Source organism: Myotis davidii, unplaced genomic scaffold (genome assembly GCF_000327345.1).
Source record: "Myotis davidii unplaced genomic scaffold, ASM32734v1 scaffold214, whole genome shotgun sequence".
Classification (NCBI taxonomy): Eukaryota; Metazoa; Chordata; class Mammalia; order Chiroptera; family Vespertilionidae; genus Myotis; species Myotis davidii.
Genome location: NW_006285782.1, coordinates 1,995,229 through 2,014,130, shown reverse-complemented (window position 1 = coordinate 2,014,130; position 18,902 = coordinate 1,995,229). Strand labels below are relative to the sequence as shown.

At 38.8% G+C, this 18,902-nt stretch overlaps 1 protein-coding gene and 1 pseudogene across 2 annotated transcripts in view; one reads left to right on the top strand and one right to left on the bottom strand.

The window, feature by feature from the left end:
• Nucleotides 1-18,902, bottom strand: part of NUP205 (nucleoporin 205kDa) — a 76,243-nt gene that overhangs the window by 26,103 nt on the left and 31,238 nt on the right. For both annotated transcript variants that reach the window (XM_006756702.2, XM_006756701.2), the window contains exons 17-28: nucleotides 18,714-18,851; nucleotides 16,451-16,640; nucleotides 15,617-15,737; nucleotides 14,423-14,504; nucleotides 13,965-14,129; nucleotides 13,257-13,381; nucleotides 7,595-7,709; nucleotides 3,788-3,937; nucleotides 2,693-2,764; nucleotides 2,186-2,343; nucleotides 1,365-1,445; nucleotides 412-603 (exon numbers count right to left, since the gene is read on the bottom strand). In XM_006756702.2, the coding sequence (XP_006756765.1) occupies nucleotides 412-603; nucleotides 1,365-1,445; nucleotides 2,186-2,343; nucleotides 2,693-2,764; nucleotides 3,788-3,937; nucleotides 7,595-7,709; nucleotides 13,257-13,381; nucleotides 13,965-14,129; nucleotides 14,423-14,504; nucleotides 15,617-15,737; nucleotides 16,451-16,640; nucleotides 18,714-18,851 (1,589 nt within the window). The remainder of the gene's footprint in view (nucleotides 1-411; nucleotides 604-1,364; nucleotides 1,446-2,185; nucleotides 2,344-2,692; nucleotides 2,765-3,787; nucleotides 3,938-7,594; nucleotides 7,710-13,256; nucleotides 13,382-13,964; nucleotides 14,130-14,422; nucleotides 14,505-15,616; nucleotides 15,738-16,450; nucleotides 16,641-18,713; nucleotides 18,852-18,902) is intronic.
• LOC102752522 lies at nucleotides 8,897-11,383 on the top strand (annotated as a pseudogene).

Here is an 18,902-nt window from a genome sequence, read left to right as displayed (position 1 = left end):
GACTACGGCCCTAGATAATTCTGATACACACTGTGGTTCAGAGCAACTACTATACAGAATTAATACCTTTCTCAAAGAAAATCGTAACATTGGTTTTGCGCAATTCTACCTAATCCAAATCTAAAACTTAAAAAAAGGAGTTTGGCAAACTATCTATAATAATAAAAGTGTAATATGCTAATTAGACCAGACGTCCTTCCAGATGAAGCCAGGCCTGCGAGAGAAGCCCAGGTCCTGGGTGCCTGCTGGCGGCCGGAGGGAAGCAAGCCTGGGTCCCGGGTGTCAGAGGGAAGCCAATGCTGGCAGCCGGGGGAAGGAAGGCCTACTCTTGCACAAATTTCATGCATCGGGCCTCTAGTATGCATATAAACATTTGTTCAGCAGTCTGAAGTAATTTAGGAAGTATGTCACCTTATCATGCACATCTTGTAAAATATCACGAATGATCAGTTGTCGGTCCTCTGTCTGAATGAGGTCCTGGGGACAAGCTGTCAGTATAATTTCAACCAGCTGCCTCCATGACTCCAGCACATGCCGTTTTGCATGAAGACACTGCAACAACTTGTTTCTTGCTACCACGTACTGAAGTATGGTGCTGATTTCCTAAAGCCAGAGAAATTGAATTACAAGGTTAACACATGGCAAATAGTCTTTTACCAATAGGTTCCTATTTTCTTACAGTCAGGTAATCTGAAAACATTCATAGAATATTTTGCAAACTTTCTACATGTATGCCAGTCAGCAGACAACTTTCCATGTTATATTGGTGGCCAGTGCTATGAAAAACAATATATATGGCTGTGTGTGTGTACGCGGTTGTGTGTGTTTAAGTCAGAGAGCAGAGGTGGTAGAGGTGGAAATCAGCTTTTTTATAACCCCATCTTCTTTCTCCTTGTAACTATCTACTTAAACTAAATCTGGAGCACTAGAGTTACCTAAAACCCAAGTTCAGTGGCATGTTTCCTTGTCATGTCTTTTATTTCTTATTTCTTGCTTTTGCCTAGCCAACTGTTTCCATGTATGTGGTTCTTCCCATCTGACGTCTTACCTACAAATTTCCACTTGTGACAACAAATGACTCTCTCCTCCCTCCCTGATAGGGAGCAAGTGGTCTAATATACAACACGAATGAGCTGCAAATCCTTAACTGGCCTACCAGAAAAAAATGTTACTTACTCTGGCATCCAGACATTAGCTTCAGTTCAGTTCATAAAAGTTATAAAGTAAAAAAGGAAAGATTCCATTAAAGTTAAAATTTTAAGTAATTTATTAATTGATGAACTACAAGTCCATTTATTGGGTTGTCTTCTAACTGGCAATTTAAGAAGTTAAAAGTTTAAAGCGAACAGACTCAACAGGCTTACCTCCATTAGCAGAGGTCTCTGTCCTATGGCTGCCATACCCTGAAGGGCATTTACTTCAGCTACGAGAACTCTATGAAGAAGCTATAGAAGGAGGTAAAGAGAGAAAAACAAGACTGTTTCAGACACTGGTAGAACAGTAACCCCCAGCAATTGCTATAAGCTGCCCTAGGGGGGAAACTCACAGACACCCTTATACAATCTAACTGTGGCACCGTCCGGTCTCCAGTCAGAAACATTAGGTTCCCCTCACATTTGAGAGTGGTACCAAAGAGCCTGCCCTGGTTATCCTCCTACTAGTGAGGTCAATACCATTTGCCCGAGAGAAAGTTAACCAGTTAAAACCACTCCATAGCAGGGGGCAGGGATGAGAAAGATAAAGATGATAAAGTTTGTAAAATAATAACAATGCATGCTGCCTAACTACTATAAATAAGAATTTAACTGATAAATTAGTTTGCTTAATCCTCTATAGCTACATTGTAGATCTATTCCTCAACTTTAGACCTATATTCACAAAATGCAATGTGACAGATGAATATAAATATACTATAAATCCAATAACATTTTAAATAGAGTTTTTAACATATATATTAAAAAATCACACACTCCATGTTATAACTGGACAGCATGACTACTAAGAGAAAGGTGATGAGGAACTTTTTAAACAGGTAAAGGTAGTGTGCTCTATTCAGTTTGATTTCCCAGCTATTTGAAAACTAAAAACCACAGTCCAATAAAACAGTATCTCTATCAGAAAACAATTGCATGATTGTATTTTTGTCTGATTAGTCAGTCTGCACACACTTGAAAGTCATCCTCACCTTGACATTGCAGACTGTCTGTCCCCGTAAATTCTTGTGTTCACAGTTTGCTATAACTTGTTCAATCTGGACCCGATCAAAGAAATCCAATTGCAAAGGCTCAGGAATCTCCTGACTGAAGTCAATCGAGTCAAGAATACTTAAAATTTTTCGACGTACTGGAAATAATAAAATGTAGTTCAAGTTTACTTGGGACACTGAGGAGAAGAGCAAACCACCATGCTCAAATCAAAGCTAGTGAGTGCTAAGTTCAAAAAGGACATCAGTCTAGAAAATGAAATCTAGAAAGTTAAATAAAACTTAATTTTATTTTTAATACATCCATTTGCAAAAATACTTTTTCCCCATCCTATCATCCTATTTATAACATATTTTGGATGACAATCCTTTATACAGCTTTTCTATACCAGCTAAGAATTTGAGGACATGGGCATAATAATCGTTTCTAGAAATTTGAAGCAATTTAATATATACCTATAAATTTATCATGAATTCAAAAGACTTTACCTTTTGTAGTCGTGTCAAAATGAAGGAACCCAGAGACAGACCTATTTTCATCTTCTAGTCCTCCTTCACCATCTGTTGGAGCGTCAGTAACAACAGATCAGAAAAAGAACAACATACTTGTAAACTTTATTTGAAAATAACAAGCATAAAGTATTTTGTTTCTAGGTCAAAGAGCCCTTTGCAAACAGATAATTAAAATGCAAAGATGATGAGGACTTACCAATAACATTCCTCTAATTCTTTCTGTCCCTCTGGGATCTACTTCCCAATTGTAAAGAGGATACTCAGAACTCCACAAGAGGCAGGACCCAATCATGCCCAAGAGATGATTAGAAAAGCTTATGCTTAATTTGCAAATATAATAGTTATTAAGATATGTTGGGTCTCCCAGACAGCATGGCTCAGTGGCTGAGCACTGACCTATGAACCAGGAGGTCAAATGCCCAGGTTAGGGGCTTGAACCCCAGAGGGGGGCATGTGGGAAGCAGCTGGTTAGTGATTCTCTCTCATCATTGATGTTTCCGTCTCTCTCTCCCTTTTGTTTCCTCTTTGAAATCAATCTATATATATATAAGCCTAAGCAACCGGATGACCAAATGACCAGTGGACCAGTCGCTATGACGCACACTGACCACTAGGGGACAGATGCTCAATGCACAGGCTAGGGCTCCCGCCTGTCTGGATCGGGCCTGCAGGGATTGGGCCGAAACCGGCTATGCGACATCCCCCGAGGGGTCCCGGATTGCGAGTGCACAGGCCAAGCCGAGGGACCCCACTGGTGCATGGATGGGCCTCTAGTAAAAATATACATTTTTAAAATATTTTGGATCTTGCTGGCTCTGTGAACAAACTCCACTGAATATTTGTATATGTGATTAGAGCAAAATTTGAATGCTTCAAACAATAATAAAATGACAATTACGGGATGATTTTCAAATTTTGTGTTTTAAGGGAAAAAATTCTGTGTTTTAAGCAAGGTGGAAAGAACTTGCTTGGCCTATAATCACATACTAAGCACAAGATTCAGATTTGTTGTCACATTCACTCAGACCAGTCAGCAGCACAATAAAGCAATGCCAACATTCACATGTTCACCTGAGTATGGTTTCACTGGCATGTCATCCAGCAGGAGGTGCAGGAGCCTCTGGGTATGTGACCGCTGACGATTCAGAGACGTTACCCTTAGTTCTATGCAGGCAGTCTTCATCAGCCATGACATTTGGTTCAACATAGATATTTCATATTCTGGAAATTAAATACATAAGTTGAGTTTCCCAGAAAAATAATACAAGATCAGAACAGACCTAAATTCCATAACTTCTCAGATATAGTCCCATGTAACATAGTTAATTTATGAAAGTTGGCAACACAATTATTTATCACTCTGTACCATTAAAAAAGAAAAAACAGATGCCACGGGAGAAAAAAATAAGGTTGTACATACTTATAAAAGATGACCAAAAGCAAATGAAGAATAAGAGAATCAAGTTTCTATTACCAGGATAATTTCATACAAATCTACAGAATTCTGAGTCTGTCACATTTGGTATTAACATAGAACGTAATACTTTAAAAAAATTCTCAAACATATACAAATATTTTTTAAATGAAATATATTAAAAAACTATCATAGTTTGATTTTTATTTCACAAAAATACATTTTGAAACTTAAAATTAATTTAAATTGTATAATTTTATGAGATCTCTTAAGATAACCCAGGACATTTGGTTGAACATAAAATTAGACTTGTGCTTTCCACCGCAGCAGCCATTAAAGAACAGCAGCCATGGCTCTGGCTCTGCACTGCCCCACGGCGTGGGCCTCAACAAGGGCCACAAGGGGACCAAGAACATGAGCCAGCCGAGGCACAGCCGCCACTGTGGACGCCTCACCAAGCCACCAAGTTTGTGTGGGACATGATCCGAGAGGTGTGGGTTTCACTCCTATGAGCAGAGTGCCATGGAGCAGCTCATGGTCTCCAAAAACAAGTGGGTCCTCAAGTTCATCAAGAAAAGTGTGGGGGCCATAACCGGTTTGGCTCAGTGGATAGAGCGTCAGCCTGCAGACTGAAGGGTCCCAGGTTCGATTCCAGTCAAGGGCATGTACTTTGGTTGCGGGCACATCCCTGGCGGGAGGTGTGCAGGAGGCAGCTGATCGATGTTTCTCTCTCATCGATGTTTCTAACTCTCTATCTCTCTCCCTTCCTCTCTGTAAAAAATCAATAAAATATATTTAAAAAAATAAAAAGTGTGGGGACACAAATCCGAAAAGCAGATGCCAATAAGGATTGAGCCTCCTCCCTGCTCTGTGCATAGTAGAACTTTTACAAAAAAAACAACAACCATGTAAGTAGGGTTGATAATCACTTATATAAGTTTTTGATTCCAGTATTATTTTAATATGCCTGGTTTTGAAGTCCTATATTGTGGCAATATAAACATAAAATACACCAAACACTATTACTGCTGCTACTGCTGCTGCTGCTGCTGCTGCTGCTACTACTACTACTACTAATAATAATGGGCAATACTAGATCAATTTTTTAAAAACAGATATCATAATAGGCAAGATTAAGTTTTCGTTCTAATTAAGCATAAAAGGTTTTTAGAAAGCTTCTTAAATAAACAAAATCTTAGAACTAAAAATAAGATAGATACACTTACGAAAATAAAGTGAAAAATATTTTGCCATTGGATAATTCGCAACGGTCTCTCACATCATCACTCTAAAAAGTGGTTTGGCTCAGTGAATAGAGTGCCGACCTGTGGACTAAAGGGTCCTGGGTTTGATTCCGGTCAAGAGCACATGCCCAGGTTGTGGGCTTGATCCCCAGTAGAGGGCATGCAAAAGGCAGATGATCAATGATTCTCATCATTGATGTTTCTCTCTCTCTCCCTCTCCCTTCCTCTTTGAAATAAATAAAAATATATTTTAAAGAAAGGAAATTAGAAGCGTATAATTACTAATAATGAAAATCCTATCTAATAAAAGACAAATAGGGTAATTAACCATACCTCCAATACGCTTCCCATTGGCTAATCAGGGCGATATGCAAATTAACTGCCAACCAAGATGGCAGCCAGCAGCCACGCAGCTGAAGCAAACAGGAGGCTTGCTTGCTCCAGGGATGGAGGAAGCCAAGGTTCCCCGCCTGCCACGGCCTGGCTCTGAGCCTGAAAGCAACAGCTCCGAAAGCAACTATGTTTCAATTATAGAAGCTAAACAAACCCCAGATACCTGCTCTTAGCAGCCGAGGCCTCAGAGCTGGAGCTGGCTCTCAGCTCCAGTGACAGCCATAGAAGGTACATAAATCCCAGAATTTAAAAAAAAAATACAGGAAAAAAGGAGAGGTTGGGAGCTTCAGTCGCCCACCAGCCTGAAAACAGCCCTCAGTCCCTCACCCAGACTGGCCAGGCATCCCAGTGAGGGCCTCCACCCTGAAGGGGGTGTGACCAGATGCAAACAGCCATCAGCCCCTCACCCAGGCTGGCCAGGCACCCAAGCGGGACCCCGACCCTGATCCGGGACACCCTTCAGGGCAAACCAGCCAGCCCCACCCGTGCATCAGGCCTCTATCCTATATAGTAAAAGGGTAATATGCAAACTGACCCTAACAGCAGAAAGACTTGGAATGACTGGTCACTATGACACACACTGCCCACCAGGGGGCAGATGCTCAATGCAGGAGCTTCCCCCTGGTGGTCAGTGAGCTTCCACATGCGGAGCTCTGCTCAGCCACAAGCCAGGCTGACGGCTGCCAGTACAGCGGTGATGGTGGGAGACTCTTCTGCAGCGCTAAGGATGTACAACTGCAGTTTAGGCCTGCTCCCTGCTGGCAAGTGGACATCCCCCGAGGGCTGCCGGGCTGGCCAGAGGGATGACTGATTGCCATCTTAGGCTCAATCCCCCAGGGAGCGGGCCTAAGCCAGCAAGTGGTCATCCCCCGAGGGGTCCCAGACTGCGAGAGGGCACAGGCCGGGCTGAGAGACCCCCCACCCTCATTCCCTGAGTGCACAAATTTCTGTGTACCAGGCCTCTAGTTTATTATAAAATCAGTGATTGTGGATTTCCTAAAACACAAAGATGATACCTCATAAACTTTAAAACTAAACAAATCATCGCTGTGTGGCTATAATATAAATTCAAAAAATTGTTAAAAATTAATCAAAAAGAAAATTATGTAATATAGGATTCTATAAAGCATGGGTTAGCCTGGGATAATTGTGTTGGTCAGGTCAATAAACTAAGTTATAAATAGTTTCCATCATAATTAGTTTTCTATTTTTCATTTCAAGACCTAATTAGTTTCAATATATACACATGAAACAAAAACCAGATTTTTATAAAACAATTTTTACTAAAAAAAATCTAAATTTCCAGAATTTTCTCATATAAATATTTTCTTAGCCTTCAAATACAATTTTAAAATTTTATTTATTAGGAAAACGATCTGACAGGTTATTTTTTTCCAATATTAAATTTTTAAAAATGTTTTCATTGATTATTTTAGAGAGAGAGGAAGGGAAGGGCATAGAGAGATAGAAACATTGATGAGAGAGGAACATCATAGATCGGCTGTCTCCTGCAATGCCCCTACTAGTGACTGAGCCTGCAACCCGGGCATGTGCCCTGACCGGGAATCAAACTGTGACTTCCTGGTTCATAGGTCGATGCTCAGCCACTGAACCATTCCAGCTGGGCTGACAGACTATTTTTTAAAATAATTTTGTGCTAGCAGTTAAAACATTGATCTTAGCACAAATTACAAAAGCAACCCAAAGTAACAAGCAAGTAGCAAAAAGAACACAGAATTCCACAACTGTAACTACAACCCCAAAACGTTACATAAGTAAAACCACTCAACATGGACTTTGCAAATTTAAGGAAAAATAATGTCCTACCTTTGTTAGAAAAAGGTAAATGTTGCAACTGAGAAAATAAGAAATCCTGGCTGGTTCTCAAGTATCTCATAGTAGGACCAGATGTATCAGAGCATGCACATAACTGATATATCACCTTAAAAATGAAAATAGGAGAATCCCCAAGTCAGTGTTTTGTTTTTGTTATATATCTTAAGATAAAATGTAAGCTTAGATCAAGTGGAAACTAACATCCGTCAACAACTCAAGCAAAATGGATAAACACAAGCATAAAACTTGGAAGCTCAGAGTTATAAGCAGTCTTTAGCACCTTAACTAAAAACGATACATTAAGATACAATTGAGTGATGAAGACATTACTACAGGACTAATCTTGAAATCACTCTAAATATATTTAATAATACAGATAGGTAATTAATAATTTTTAGTATTTTAACTATTAATAGTAGCAAATTACTTGGAAGTAACTTCTGAAAACCAGTTATTTTATCCCAACCTCCTAGAAAGATAATAAATTTACCAGAACTGAAGCAATGGAAGAATTACAAAGATCTACAGATTCAACTAAATAGCAAATATAAACTCTAAATAAAAATTTAACAGAAAATAATTGAGTAAGGAATAAATGCTTTTATATCAAATATAAGAAAAAGTGAATAGCTATAATACATATAAAGATCTCCATTAAAAATACAAATATCATCAAGAGATCCAAATAGATAAAATGGCGAAAAACATTTTGCATGAGAAAAAATTAAAAATAGCCAGTAACTGAAGAAAAATGTTCACCCTTTTCAGTAATTTGAAAACAGTAAGGCAATAATACGATAGGCCTCTACTGAAAATCAGCAACATTTTTAAATGCAAAAAGCAAATACCAATATTTGGCAAAATGGTAGTGAAGACTTTCATTCATGAGTAATTCATTTTATAAATATTTATTAAATGCTTTCCATATACCAGGCACCATTTAAGAACCCTAATTGTTATGATTACTTCAGAATTAAAATCTGACGTCATAAAACTATTCATGTCCTTTGACCCAACACAGTCTATGCTCATTATTTGCACAGTCTGCACTTGCAAATTCATCTACATGCAAAAATTTATTTGTAACTCCAAAATCAATACTCGCATGCTTTTGCAGTCATTCCTGGAAAGGCACCAAGCAGCAAAAAACTTGAGTCGCCTAGTTTCCATGCTCTCAGCTGAGACTGAACAGAGCAATGCTCTGCCTTCTCATTTCAGTTCTCATGCTATAAAAAAGTGTCCTTCCCCTCATACTCTGTTTTGTGCGTTTAGTTAGTGATTTTCCTGGTTAGAATGGCCCCTAAGCATAGTGCTGGAGTGCTGTGTGGTGTTCCTAAGGGCAAAAAGGCTGTGCTCTGCCTTACAGAGAAGTTACAGGTGCTGGGAAAGCTTCCTTCAGGCATGAGTTGTAGTGCTGCTGGCCGGGAGTTCAATGTTAATGAGTTAACAGTAAGTGCATATGAAAGTGTACATGTAAACGGAAACACACATAAAAAAGTTATTCATCAGTTGACAAAAATGTTGAGACCAGGGGCTTGCAAGATTCTGACCCTGTTTTCCCTAGGAGCAATGGTTCAGTATTAGCCAAATCAGTGTTCACTGTAAATACATAAAACAAATTGATAGTTGACTGTAAATCCATATCTAGAAATATATTAATAATACAAAGCAGAGGAAAAAAACTGTAAACAATCAAAATGTGATTTACATGGTAGCTGCATAGTAAGTTTATACACCAAGAGAATAACCAAATAAACAGTATGTGTACACAAGGAAAAAGAAAGGAACACAAGGTAAAAAATAATCCTGTTGACCATGTATTCTTGTTTTTCAAACAGCCTTGACATTGTTTTAATGCTCTATAAACAAATGAAAATTTGATAAGCTAATTTGAACTTCTCACACAAAACAAAACAAAAACCAATTATTTGTATTAAATGGCCAGTTAAGAAGATATAGGAACAGATCCTTAAAGATGTGGGAGAGGTAATACTATTATAGGGAGAAGGACATGAAAAGTGAGTCCTCACAGCAAGGCCAGGTAGGAAAAATCTCCATCCTTAAAAAGAACAGAGCAGCCACCTGGTCTTCGTTAACAGCTGCTCCTGGGTTTCAGCTGCCCACATCCTCAACGTTCTCTGAACCACCTTCCAAATTCACCAGCAAGTCAAAATGCCGTACCCGCCCCCCAAGCTAAGCCCTCCAACCCCAGTAACCACTAAGTATTCTTTGGGAGGCAAGTGAATTGTTTAAATTATCTTAGAATTGTTTGCAGATATTGCACCCAAAACTGCAGAAAATTTTCAGGCATTGTGCACAGAAGAAAAAGGCATTGGCCTCACCACTGGGAAACCTCTGTTTCAAAGGATGCCCATTTCATTGAATTATTAAGAAATTTATGATTCAGGGTGGAAACCTCTCAAATCAGAATGGGACAAGTGGAAAAAGTATTTAGGGTGAAAATTTTGTAGATAAAAATTTATATTTTAAGCATGGCAAATGCAGGCTGCAGCACAAATGGTTCTCAGCTCTTTATCACAACAGTTCCAACTCCTCATTTGGATGGGAAGCATGATATTTAGCCAAGTAATTAAGAGAATGGGTGTGGCAACAATTCTGGAAAATGTAGAAATGAAAAGTGAAAAACCTGCCAAATTGTGCATTATTGCAGAATGCAGAAAATTGAAGGAAGGGGATGATTGGGGAACATTCCCAAAAGATGGCTCTGGTGACAGTCATTCAGATTTCCCCAAGGATGCAGGTATAGATTTAAAAGACAGATAAAATATCATTAATAACAGAAGACTTAAAAAAAACACCGGGACAATATACAGGTGATGTATTATAAAATTGTACACCTGAAACCTATCTACACTAATAAAAGACAAAGATGCTAATTGACCATACCTTCACTATGCCCAGCAGCCAATCAGAAGAGTATGCAAATTAACCCAACAAAAATGGGCCTTAAATTTGCATACTGCAGGTGGGGCAGGCAGCGTGAAACACTGCCCCCGGGATCCGGGCCTCGGATCCCTGACCCGGCGAGGCGGAGCCCGGTGGCAGAGAAGGGAGAGAGCTGAGGGTGAAGTGGCGAAGGGAGGGAGCGAGGCAGTGGAGAAGGGAGCGAAGCCTGCCTCAGTGGGCTTTGCTCCCTTCTATGCTTCGCTCCAGTCTCAGGAAGCCCTATTCTTGCAGAAATGGGCCGAGGAAGCCCTATTCTTGCAAGAATCTTCCTGCAACGGGCCTCTAGTGTAATTATATTAACCAATGTCATCCCAATAAAGTCAATAAAGAAAGGAAAACATTAGAAATATTTGTTTCAATCCAGAACTGGGAGATAGCCATTAAAAAATATACAAAAGTTTTAAGATATGTGGAAGGTTCAAAGGCTGTTATTGAGAAAGCAGAGAGATCAAAGCTGCAACCTGTAGCTTTAAGCTGCATGCCGAACACTGGTGCTTGTAAACTGAAGATATCAACTTGGCAGGGAGCAACTGACAGTTGCTTGGAGACTCTTGAAATAGAACCATCAAATAACAAAGCTCTGTACTATAGAACTCAAGGATTAAAAGAATATAATCAAGCATTGGCTGCTCTTAAAAAAACTCAGGAGATAGCACCAAAAGATAAAGCTATGTAGGCAGAATTGCTGCAAGTCCAACAAAACATAAAAGCACAGAAAGAAGGGAGCGTATGCAAAAATGTTGGCTTAATAAGAAATTCAGTTTTGCTTAAATATTACATATTGATTGTATAAAAGCAGTAAGAAAATGTAAGGGGGTTGTCTAGTATATATGATCCCTAATGGATTGTCTTTGATACTTCAGTTCCCCATTGCTTACAGTTTAAAAATACTAATATGGGTTCACTCTTAATAAAAGTATTACAAAGTAAAAAAATAAAAAAATAAGAAGAGAGCATAGTCACAAGGCTCAGTCTCAACTTTTTCATCCAGGAAGCCTTGTATTGTTGGATAATGAAGGTTTGTATTGTTGGATGATGAAGGTTTGTATTGTTGGATGATAAAGGTATTGATAAGGTCCAAATATTTCACTTTGCTACAGATTTATTTAAACAAACAAGCTCTCTTTAGATGTTTGACTTTTAAGCATAAACCTATAGGTAAAGGAAGCACCTTTCATTAAAAATGGACCAGTTAACATGCAAATCCTGGCTCAGCAGGTCTGGAGTAGAGCCTGGGCTTCTGCATGAAAAAGCTCCCATGTGGTGATGCTGTTGATGCTGGACCACGTTTTGAGTAGCAACATCACAGAACACATGTAATACACTGGCAGGCTGAGGGTATAGACATGTTTTGTTTGGCCAGTACAGTGTTTTAAAATCTGAGGATCTGGCAAACCAGGGCCTGCATTCCAACATGAAAAAGACCGGGGGGCTGAGAGCAGGGCAAGTGCTTCTCCTCTTCCCTCCCCACCTTTATGTCTGATCTGGCTTCAGTCTCTCACTTCGCCTGCCTAACTCCCTCAGCTTACTCAGATGACTAAGCTTGCCCATTGCTTCTACCTACATATGCCAAATTCTACAACACTGTGCTAAACAAAATGCACATAAAGTTTATGCCCCTACTAAGGAAGAACTGATTTTGATTCAAAGCAAGACCTAGCTGTAGTACTTACAGTGATAGACCGTTTGGACAGCCAGAGGATAGAAGAAAATAGTAAAGAATTACAAAATGAAAAACAAAAATATCTATGTCACTAGAAGTTAATGATGCTTTTCTTAGCATGAAAATGTGAATTGGGATGCCACTTAAATTAAGAAACTAGTTGCATCGCCGAAACCGGTTTGGCTCAGTGGATAGAGCGTCGGCCTGTGGACTGAAAGGTCCCAGGTTCGATTCCGGTCAAGGGCATGTACCTGGGTTGCGGGCACATCCCCAGTAGGAGATGTGCAGGGGGCAGCTGATCGATGTTTCTCTGTCATCGATGTTTCTAACTCTCTATCTCTCTCCCTTCCTCTCTGTAAAAAATCAATAAAAATATATTAAAAAAAAAAAAAAAAAGAAACTAGTTGCATCTTATAAAAACTAGCTCTTAAAATGCTTGTGAAATGAATAAATCAAAAATAAACACAAGTCTAAAATACAAGACAGAAGTTTTCACTATAGTTTAAACTTAACACTGGTTTGACTTTCTACCACCTTACATATAACTATAGGGCTGCATAAGTTACAGGGTTCTTAAAAAGTGCTTTCTCTTACATTCTTACTTAAGCCCTTTCCAAAGGTCAAAAATCTTATAGAGAAGTTTCATGGCATGCCCACGGTGTCGTAGCTATTAGAGGCAGAGATGGGAACCAGAAGTCTTCTGACCCAAATCCACTGCTCTCTTCACCAGAAAGAAGCAAAGGGAAACGCAGCAACATTGGCAGTTTCTACACCACCTGGTCAAAATCCATCTCAAAAATCCAATTTCCCCCATTTTTCAAGTGATCAATATACAGTATTTGTAGATCTATAGGATCTTGGGATTTGTGTGTTATCGATTTTATCCATAAATGAAAGGCTGGTCAAACTACCAAATGAATTCATTTCAACTCAGTCTTACTGTTATACTTTCATTGCTGATATATTCAAGCATCTAGTTCCGTTTCTTCTATTAAGTGCTACCAAATGCAGCCTGCTGCATACCTGGTAGCATAGCTCAGCAAGTTGAGGAGATTCTCTCACTGCCACCGGGCCTGTTCTCCCTTGAGTTCCTTTCTCCAAGATGTTTAAGATGGCATGAAGGCACGTCCGAGGGCAACCTAACACTCCTACATGAAACCAAGAGAAAATTCAACTTGTCTTAAAATGTCTGCATTAAAGACCTGAAAATACCTCTACAAAAGTTAGGTTCCATAAACATCTCCTCTACTATAAACAGCCTTACAAATACTGATACAAAAATTTACAAATACAAATTTTCTAAGGGTTATTAGTTTGTCCAGACTTTAAAGTCCTAAAGATTGATCCATCTCTTTACATTATTATTTCTTTCAGTGAATTTTCCCATGAGCCCGGCATTCAATAAATGAGTAACTGCCCTAGCCAGTCTGGCTCAGCAGTTGGACTGTTGGCCCTTGGATTGAAGGGTTGCAGGTTCAGTAATGTTCATACCTCAGTTTCAGGCTCAATCTTCAGCCCCATTTGGTGTGTATGTGTGAGGCAACCAATCGATGTGTCTCTTTCACATCAATGTTTTCCTCTCTCTCTGTCTCGTCCCCTCCCTTCCACTCTCTTTAAAAATCAATGAAAATATCCTCAGGTGAGGATTAACAAAAATATAAAAATAAAAATGACTAACTTAGCTACATAAATATGACAAGCAATAAATGCCTATGTATCTTATAGCTCTACCTGGGTCTTGTAGGTTTGTGGTACTGACAGGTTTCTTCAATTCAAAGCCCAATAGGTAGAGAGCAAGACTGGGTGGATTGCGCTCCAGCGAGGTGATGAGAAGATTCAAGATATGGATTCTTGTTTCATGACGGATTCCAGCTAATTTCTTTTCAAATTCTGATCCTTAATGTAAAAATCACAAAACAAAATTATAAAACAATAAAAAGTGAACATTAAATCAAATTTAAAACCATAAAACTTTTTTCCAAACCTCTATGTTTTCTTTGGTTGCAATTTACCTAGTTAGCCATCACACTGAGTTCAGATTTGTTAATAAGTTTCCCAAAAGCCTTATACATTTATGCTAGCAAATTCTCTCAGTTCTCTTATATCATCACTAGACAAATAACCAACAGTTTCCGTTATAGGAAGAGTTTACATAAAATAAAAAGTATACATTTTAATCTAGGGCTTACCCTCGTCTAGATGCATAAACTCGTCTGTATCTTCATTATCCAAACACTCCACAAATCCAGCCATCAGCTTCTGACTTATACTCTGAAGTCATATGAAGATAAAAGAAATTATAAAGTTTCTAAATATTAGAGAAACTATAATAAACATGATATATATTTATAAACATTTGTATATAAAGAAAGAAAGGCAAATCTGCACCAAGTATTGAGATTTTAGTTATATTTTTAATTAATAGAAAACTCAGTTCCTTAAATTGCCATGAGTTAGCTCTCTATAAAAATAAAGAAACAAAATTTTTAAGTTTACTGGGATTTTAAAAACCTTTATTATTGAAAGTATTACATATGCCCCCTTTGTCCCCCATTGGCCTCTTCTAGCCCACCCCCACCCCAACCCAGACCTTCACCACTCTACTGTCTGTGTCCATGGGTTATGCATATATGCATACAAGTTCATTGGTTGATCTCTTCCCACCCAGTGACTCTCCCCTGCCATCCCTAATTTTCTTTCTCAAAGAATCAAACTAGTTTTTAAAAAATATATCATTAAATTGTTGTTTTATGACCTCTTCATAATATACTAAATTCTACGGAATTTAACTAAAGTATAAAATAAAATTCTCATCTTACATCTAAAATTCTCATCTTTAGAAATCTACTACTTTCACTAGCTTTATATTTCTGGGCTGAGAGATTAGATACTACTCAATCTCCATAGGAAATTTTGCAGGATGTTAAAAGTAATATCAAAAGAAGTGACACAAATGCGGATCATCAGAAATCCATAGAAGTAGACAACTCACAACAGTGAGACACACTCAGCAGTGTAGAGGCTCACTCAGAATACAGTTGACAGAGGGTGAGACGATAGATGCAAGAAACAAACAGAAGTTGCACTTACAACCTAATTACTGTAAGGAGCTCAGAGTAGCAACAGTCTCATTAGACATTACAATCACATACTATGTATAGATAGTATAATCAATTCTGCAGTCTATGTAATATCACTGTGGTATTTGTTAATTTCTTCAAATATAAAGCACAGCTCTTTATACAAGTAGGTTTTCACCCAGCATACATAAGTACACTTATTCCCGGAGAATTTTCTCACAAACAATACAATTCCTCCATAGACACTGTGACTTCCGTATAAACTCAGATGCACCAAAAATTAACAACAACAAAATCTGTTACCTGGTCTTGTGTGAAATCTCCAACCAATTTTATCTGAATATTGGTGTTGCAAGAGATACAGCAGAGGATCTTGGCACTTTCAAAAGCCAATTCCGGATTAGTATTGCCATGATACAGGTATCTTTAAAGCAAGAAAACATTTGAGGAATAATGTAATGAGATTTGGCTTCTCATTTGTCTCAATAAAGAACATTTAGAACCAGGGCTTCTCCCACCCATATAGCACTTTTGGTTAAATTAGACAACGGTTTCCCCTTCTAACCACGTTCAGCTTCCTATGGGTTGAATCGTGTTCCTCCAAAGTCCTATGTTGATATCTAAACCCATAGTGACCTTGGAAAATAGGGTCTTTGAAGAAGTAGTCCATCAAGTTAAGGTGAAGTCATCAGGAAGGGCCCTAATGACTGGTGTCCTCAATGAAAGGAGACCTTTGAACACTGACACACATAGGAAAAAAGCAATGGAGAGCTGAAGGCTGAGATCAGGTGATGTTCTACATGTTCAGGAACACCGAATAATGCCAGCAAATAACCAGGGCTAGAATATATACAGTGAAAAGTTTGCTCCCCAGCCCTATCCTCCAAATATCCACTTCCCTTACCGGAGACATACAACATTAAGATTATATCATTTTTATACTAGAATAGAACACAGAATAATTAGAAAGAAAAATAAATTGTAAAGTAATTAAAATCACAGGAAGCAGAGAAGGCAAGAACAAAATAAGGTGGAGGGAAAAAAAAGGTACATTGGTGATCTGTCCAGATTTGGAAATCAAAGCTAGAATCCCATCTGATTCATTTCATCATTTTTCTACCTACAACTATAGCTTACCTGGCAATATTCACCACATTATCAGCCTTCTTAGTTCTGGGATTGATTCCCTGCAAAAGCTGTTCTAAAGGAGAGACTATCAGAGCCAGCTGACTCTCTCTTAGAAGGTCCATAAAGAGGTTTTCCTTTTGCAAAGTAAGATTGAGAAGTGCAAGGCAATGCTGTACCGATTTCTCTAAGTGTTTCTTCCCTATAAACCAAAAATGGACGTTAGAAAGTTCCACATGAATAGCAGAAACTCATAATCAAGTCTTAGGAAAACAGATAAGGCCTGGCCAGTGTGTCTCGGTTGGAGCACCGTCCATGCACCAAAGGGTCACTGGTTTAATTCACGGTCAGGGCACATACCCAGGCTGTGGATTCAATTTCCGATCGGGGCACATAGGAGAGGCCATTGAGAGATGTTTCTCTCTCACATAGACGTTTCTCTCTCTCCCTTCCTCTCTCTCAAGTCAATAAAAACATATCCTTGCGTGAGGATTAAAATATAAGCACACACACACACACACACACACTCACACATACACACACATATACACACACACACACACAAGTTCTAGATTCAAAAAGCTTTCAAGCCGAAACCGGTTTGGCTCAGTGGATAGAGCGTCGGCCTGCAGACTGAAAGGTCCCAGGTTCGATTCCGGTCAAGGGCATGTACCTGGGTTGCGGGCACATCCCCAGTAGGAGATGTGCAAGAGGCAGCTGATCGATGTTTCTCTCTCATCGATGTTTCTAACTCTCTGTCTCTCTCCCTTCCTCTCTGTAAAAAATCAATAAAATATATTTAAAAAAAAAAAGCTTTCAAGTTCTCAAACTTTCAGCAGCAACTTCACAAAACTGCTCACCCATGCAAGTTATGGTAATTTTTGTGACTCAGATTCCTTTTATGCAATGGTTTCTAGGTCATTTTGTTTTGTTTTGTATTTGTTGTTGATCCTCAGTTGAGGATATTTTCCATTGATTTTTGGAGAGAGTAGAAGGGAGAGGGAGACAGAAAGAGAGAAACATTGATGTGAGAAAGACACATTGATTGGTTGCCTCCCACATGTGCCCCGACCAGGGCTGGGGATCGAGCCTGCAACCAAGGTACGTACCCTTGATCTGAATGGAATCCGGGACCCTTTAGTCCTTGGGATGACGCTCTATCCACTGAGCCAAACCGGCTAGGGCTAGGTCATTTTTCCTGTACATTTTCCCTAACTATTTAGAGCAGTGATTTTCAACTAGTGTGCCACAAAAAAATCTTAAACCGTGTAATATCTGACTATTTAGTCAGGGGCATCGACCTCTTTTCCCTTAGATTATCAAATAAAATGACAACAGCCAATGCAACAATAGCCATCCAGTGTGAATGAATCAAAATTACATCTTTTTTTTTTGTCAGATAGGCAAAAAATATATTTTTTGGTGTGACGATGAATTTTAGTCATTATGTGTGCATTAAGATGAAAAAATTTGAAAATCGATGATTTAGAGCAACGGGTCTCAGGCATCTAGTGGGTAGAGGCCTACAATCCACAGGACAGCTCCTACAACAAAGGATTATTCAGCCCAAAATGTCAATGATGCCAAAGCCGAAAAACTAATTTAGAGTAATACATGCTCATTGTGGAAACTCTGGGAAATAAAGAAGCCAGAAACAAAACAAGGATCACTTATAATCCCATCGTTCAAATTGAAAATACACAGGCTCTGAAGCCAAGCTGCTGAGGTTCAGATCACAGTCCTGGCTCTTCCTTGGGGAGGATGTGAAACCTCTTTGTGCACCAGTTTCCTTAGTTGTTAACTGGAAATAATAGTATCTACCACACAGGGCTTGTGTACAGATTAAATGCATTAATACATGAAATGTGCTTTTAAAAGCACAAAATGCATAGTAAGCAATCAATCAATAACAACAATTATTTATTTAACATTATGTACCAGGCACTATAGCAAGTGCTTTTACAAATATTATATGGAAAAACAAACAAAAAGTACTTTAGATTTAAATGCAGGTATGTTAAACATGTTAAAGTGAAGGTCACTATAATTACCTATAAAGAATCTGCAGTGAGGCAGTTATTGTGAGTCTCTTGTCCTTTACTATGCTTTCACTTTTAATATGTTTTCACTGAATGACTCCCTGACAACACTACTGTAGATAGAGAATCTTACTGTGAAAAAGATCTTCAGAGATCACTGGATTATTTCAAACCCTGTTTACAAAAGATAAAAATACCAAAACTGTTTTCGAGACGTAAGACACACAGGCACGTACCAGGGAAAGGGGCATAGGTGTCCAGCTGCTTAACGCCTTCTTCCAGTAAACTAAGCGCAAGCTCCAACATGGGTGACTCATTTAGAAGATGATACATCAGGCTAAATCCTGGGGGCTTATAAGCTATGATTTCTTCTCCTTAATAGAACACAGTCCAAGAGATGGTAAATTAGTATTTTTCTCACACTC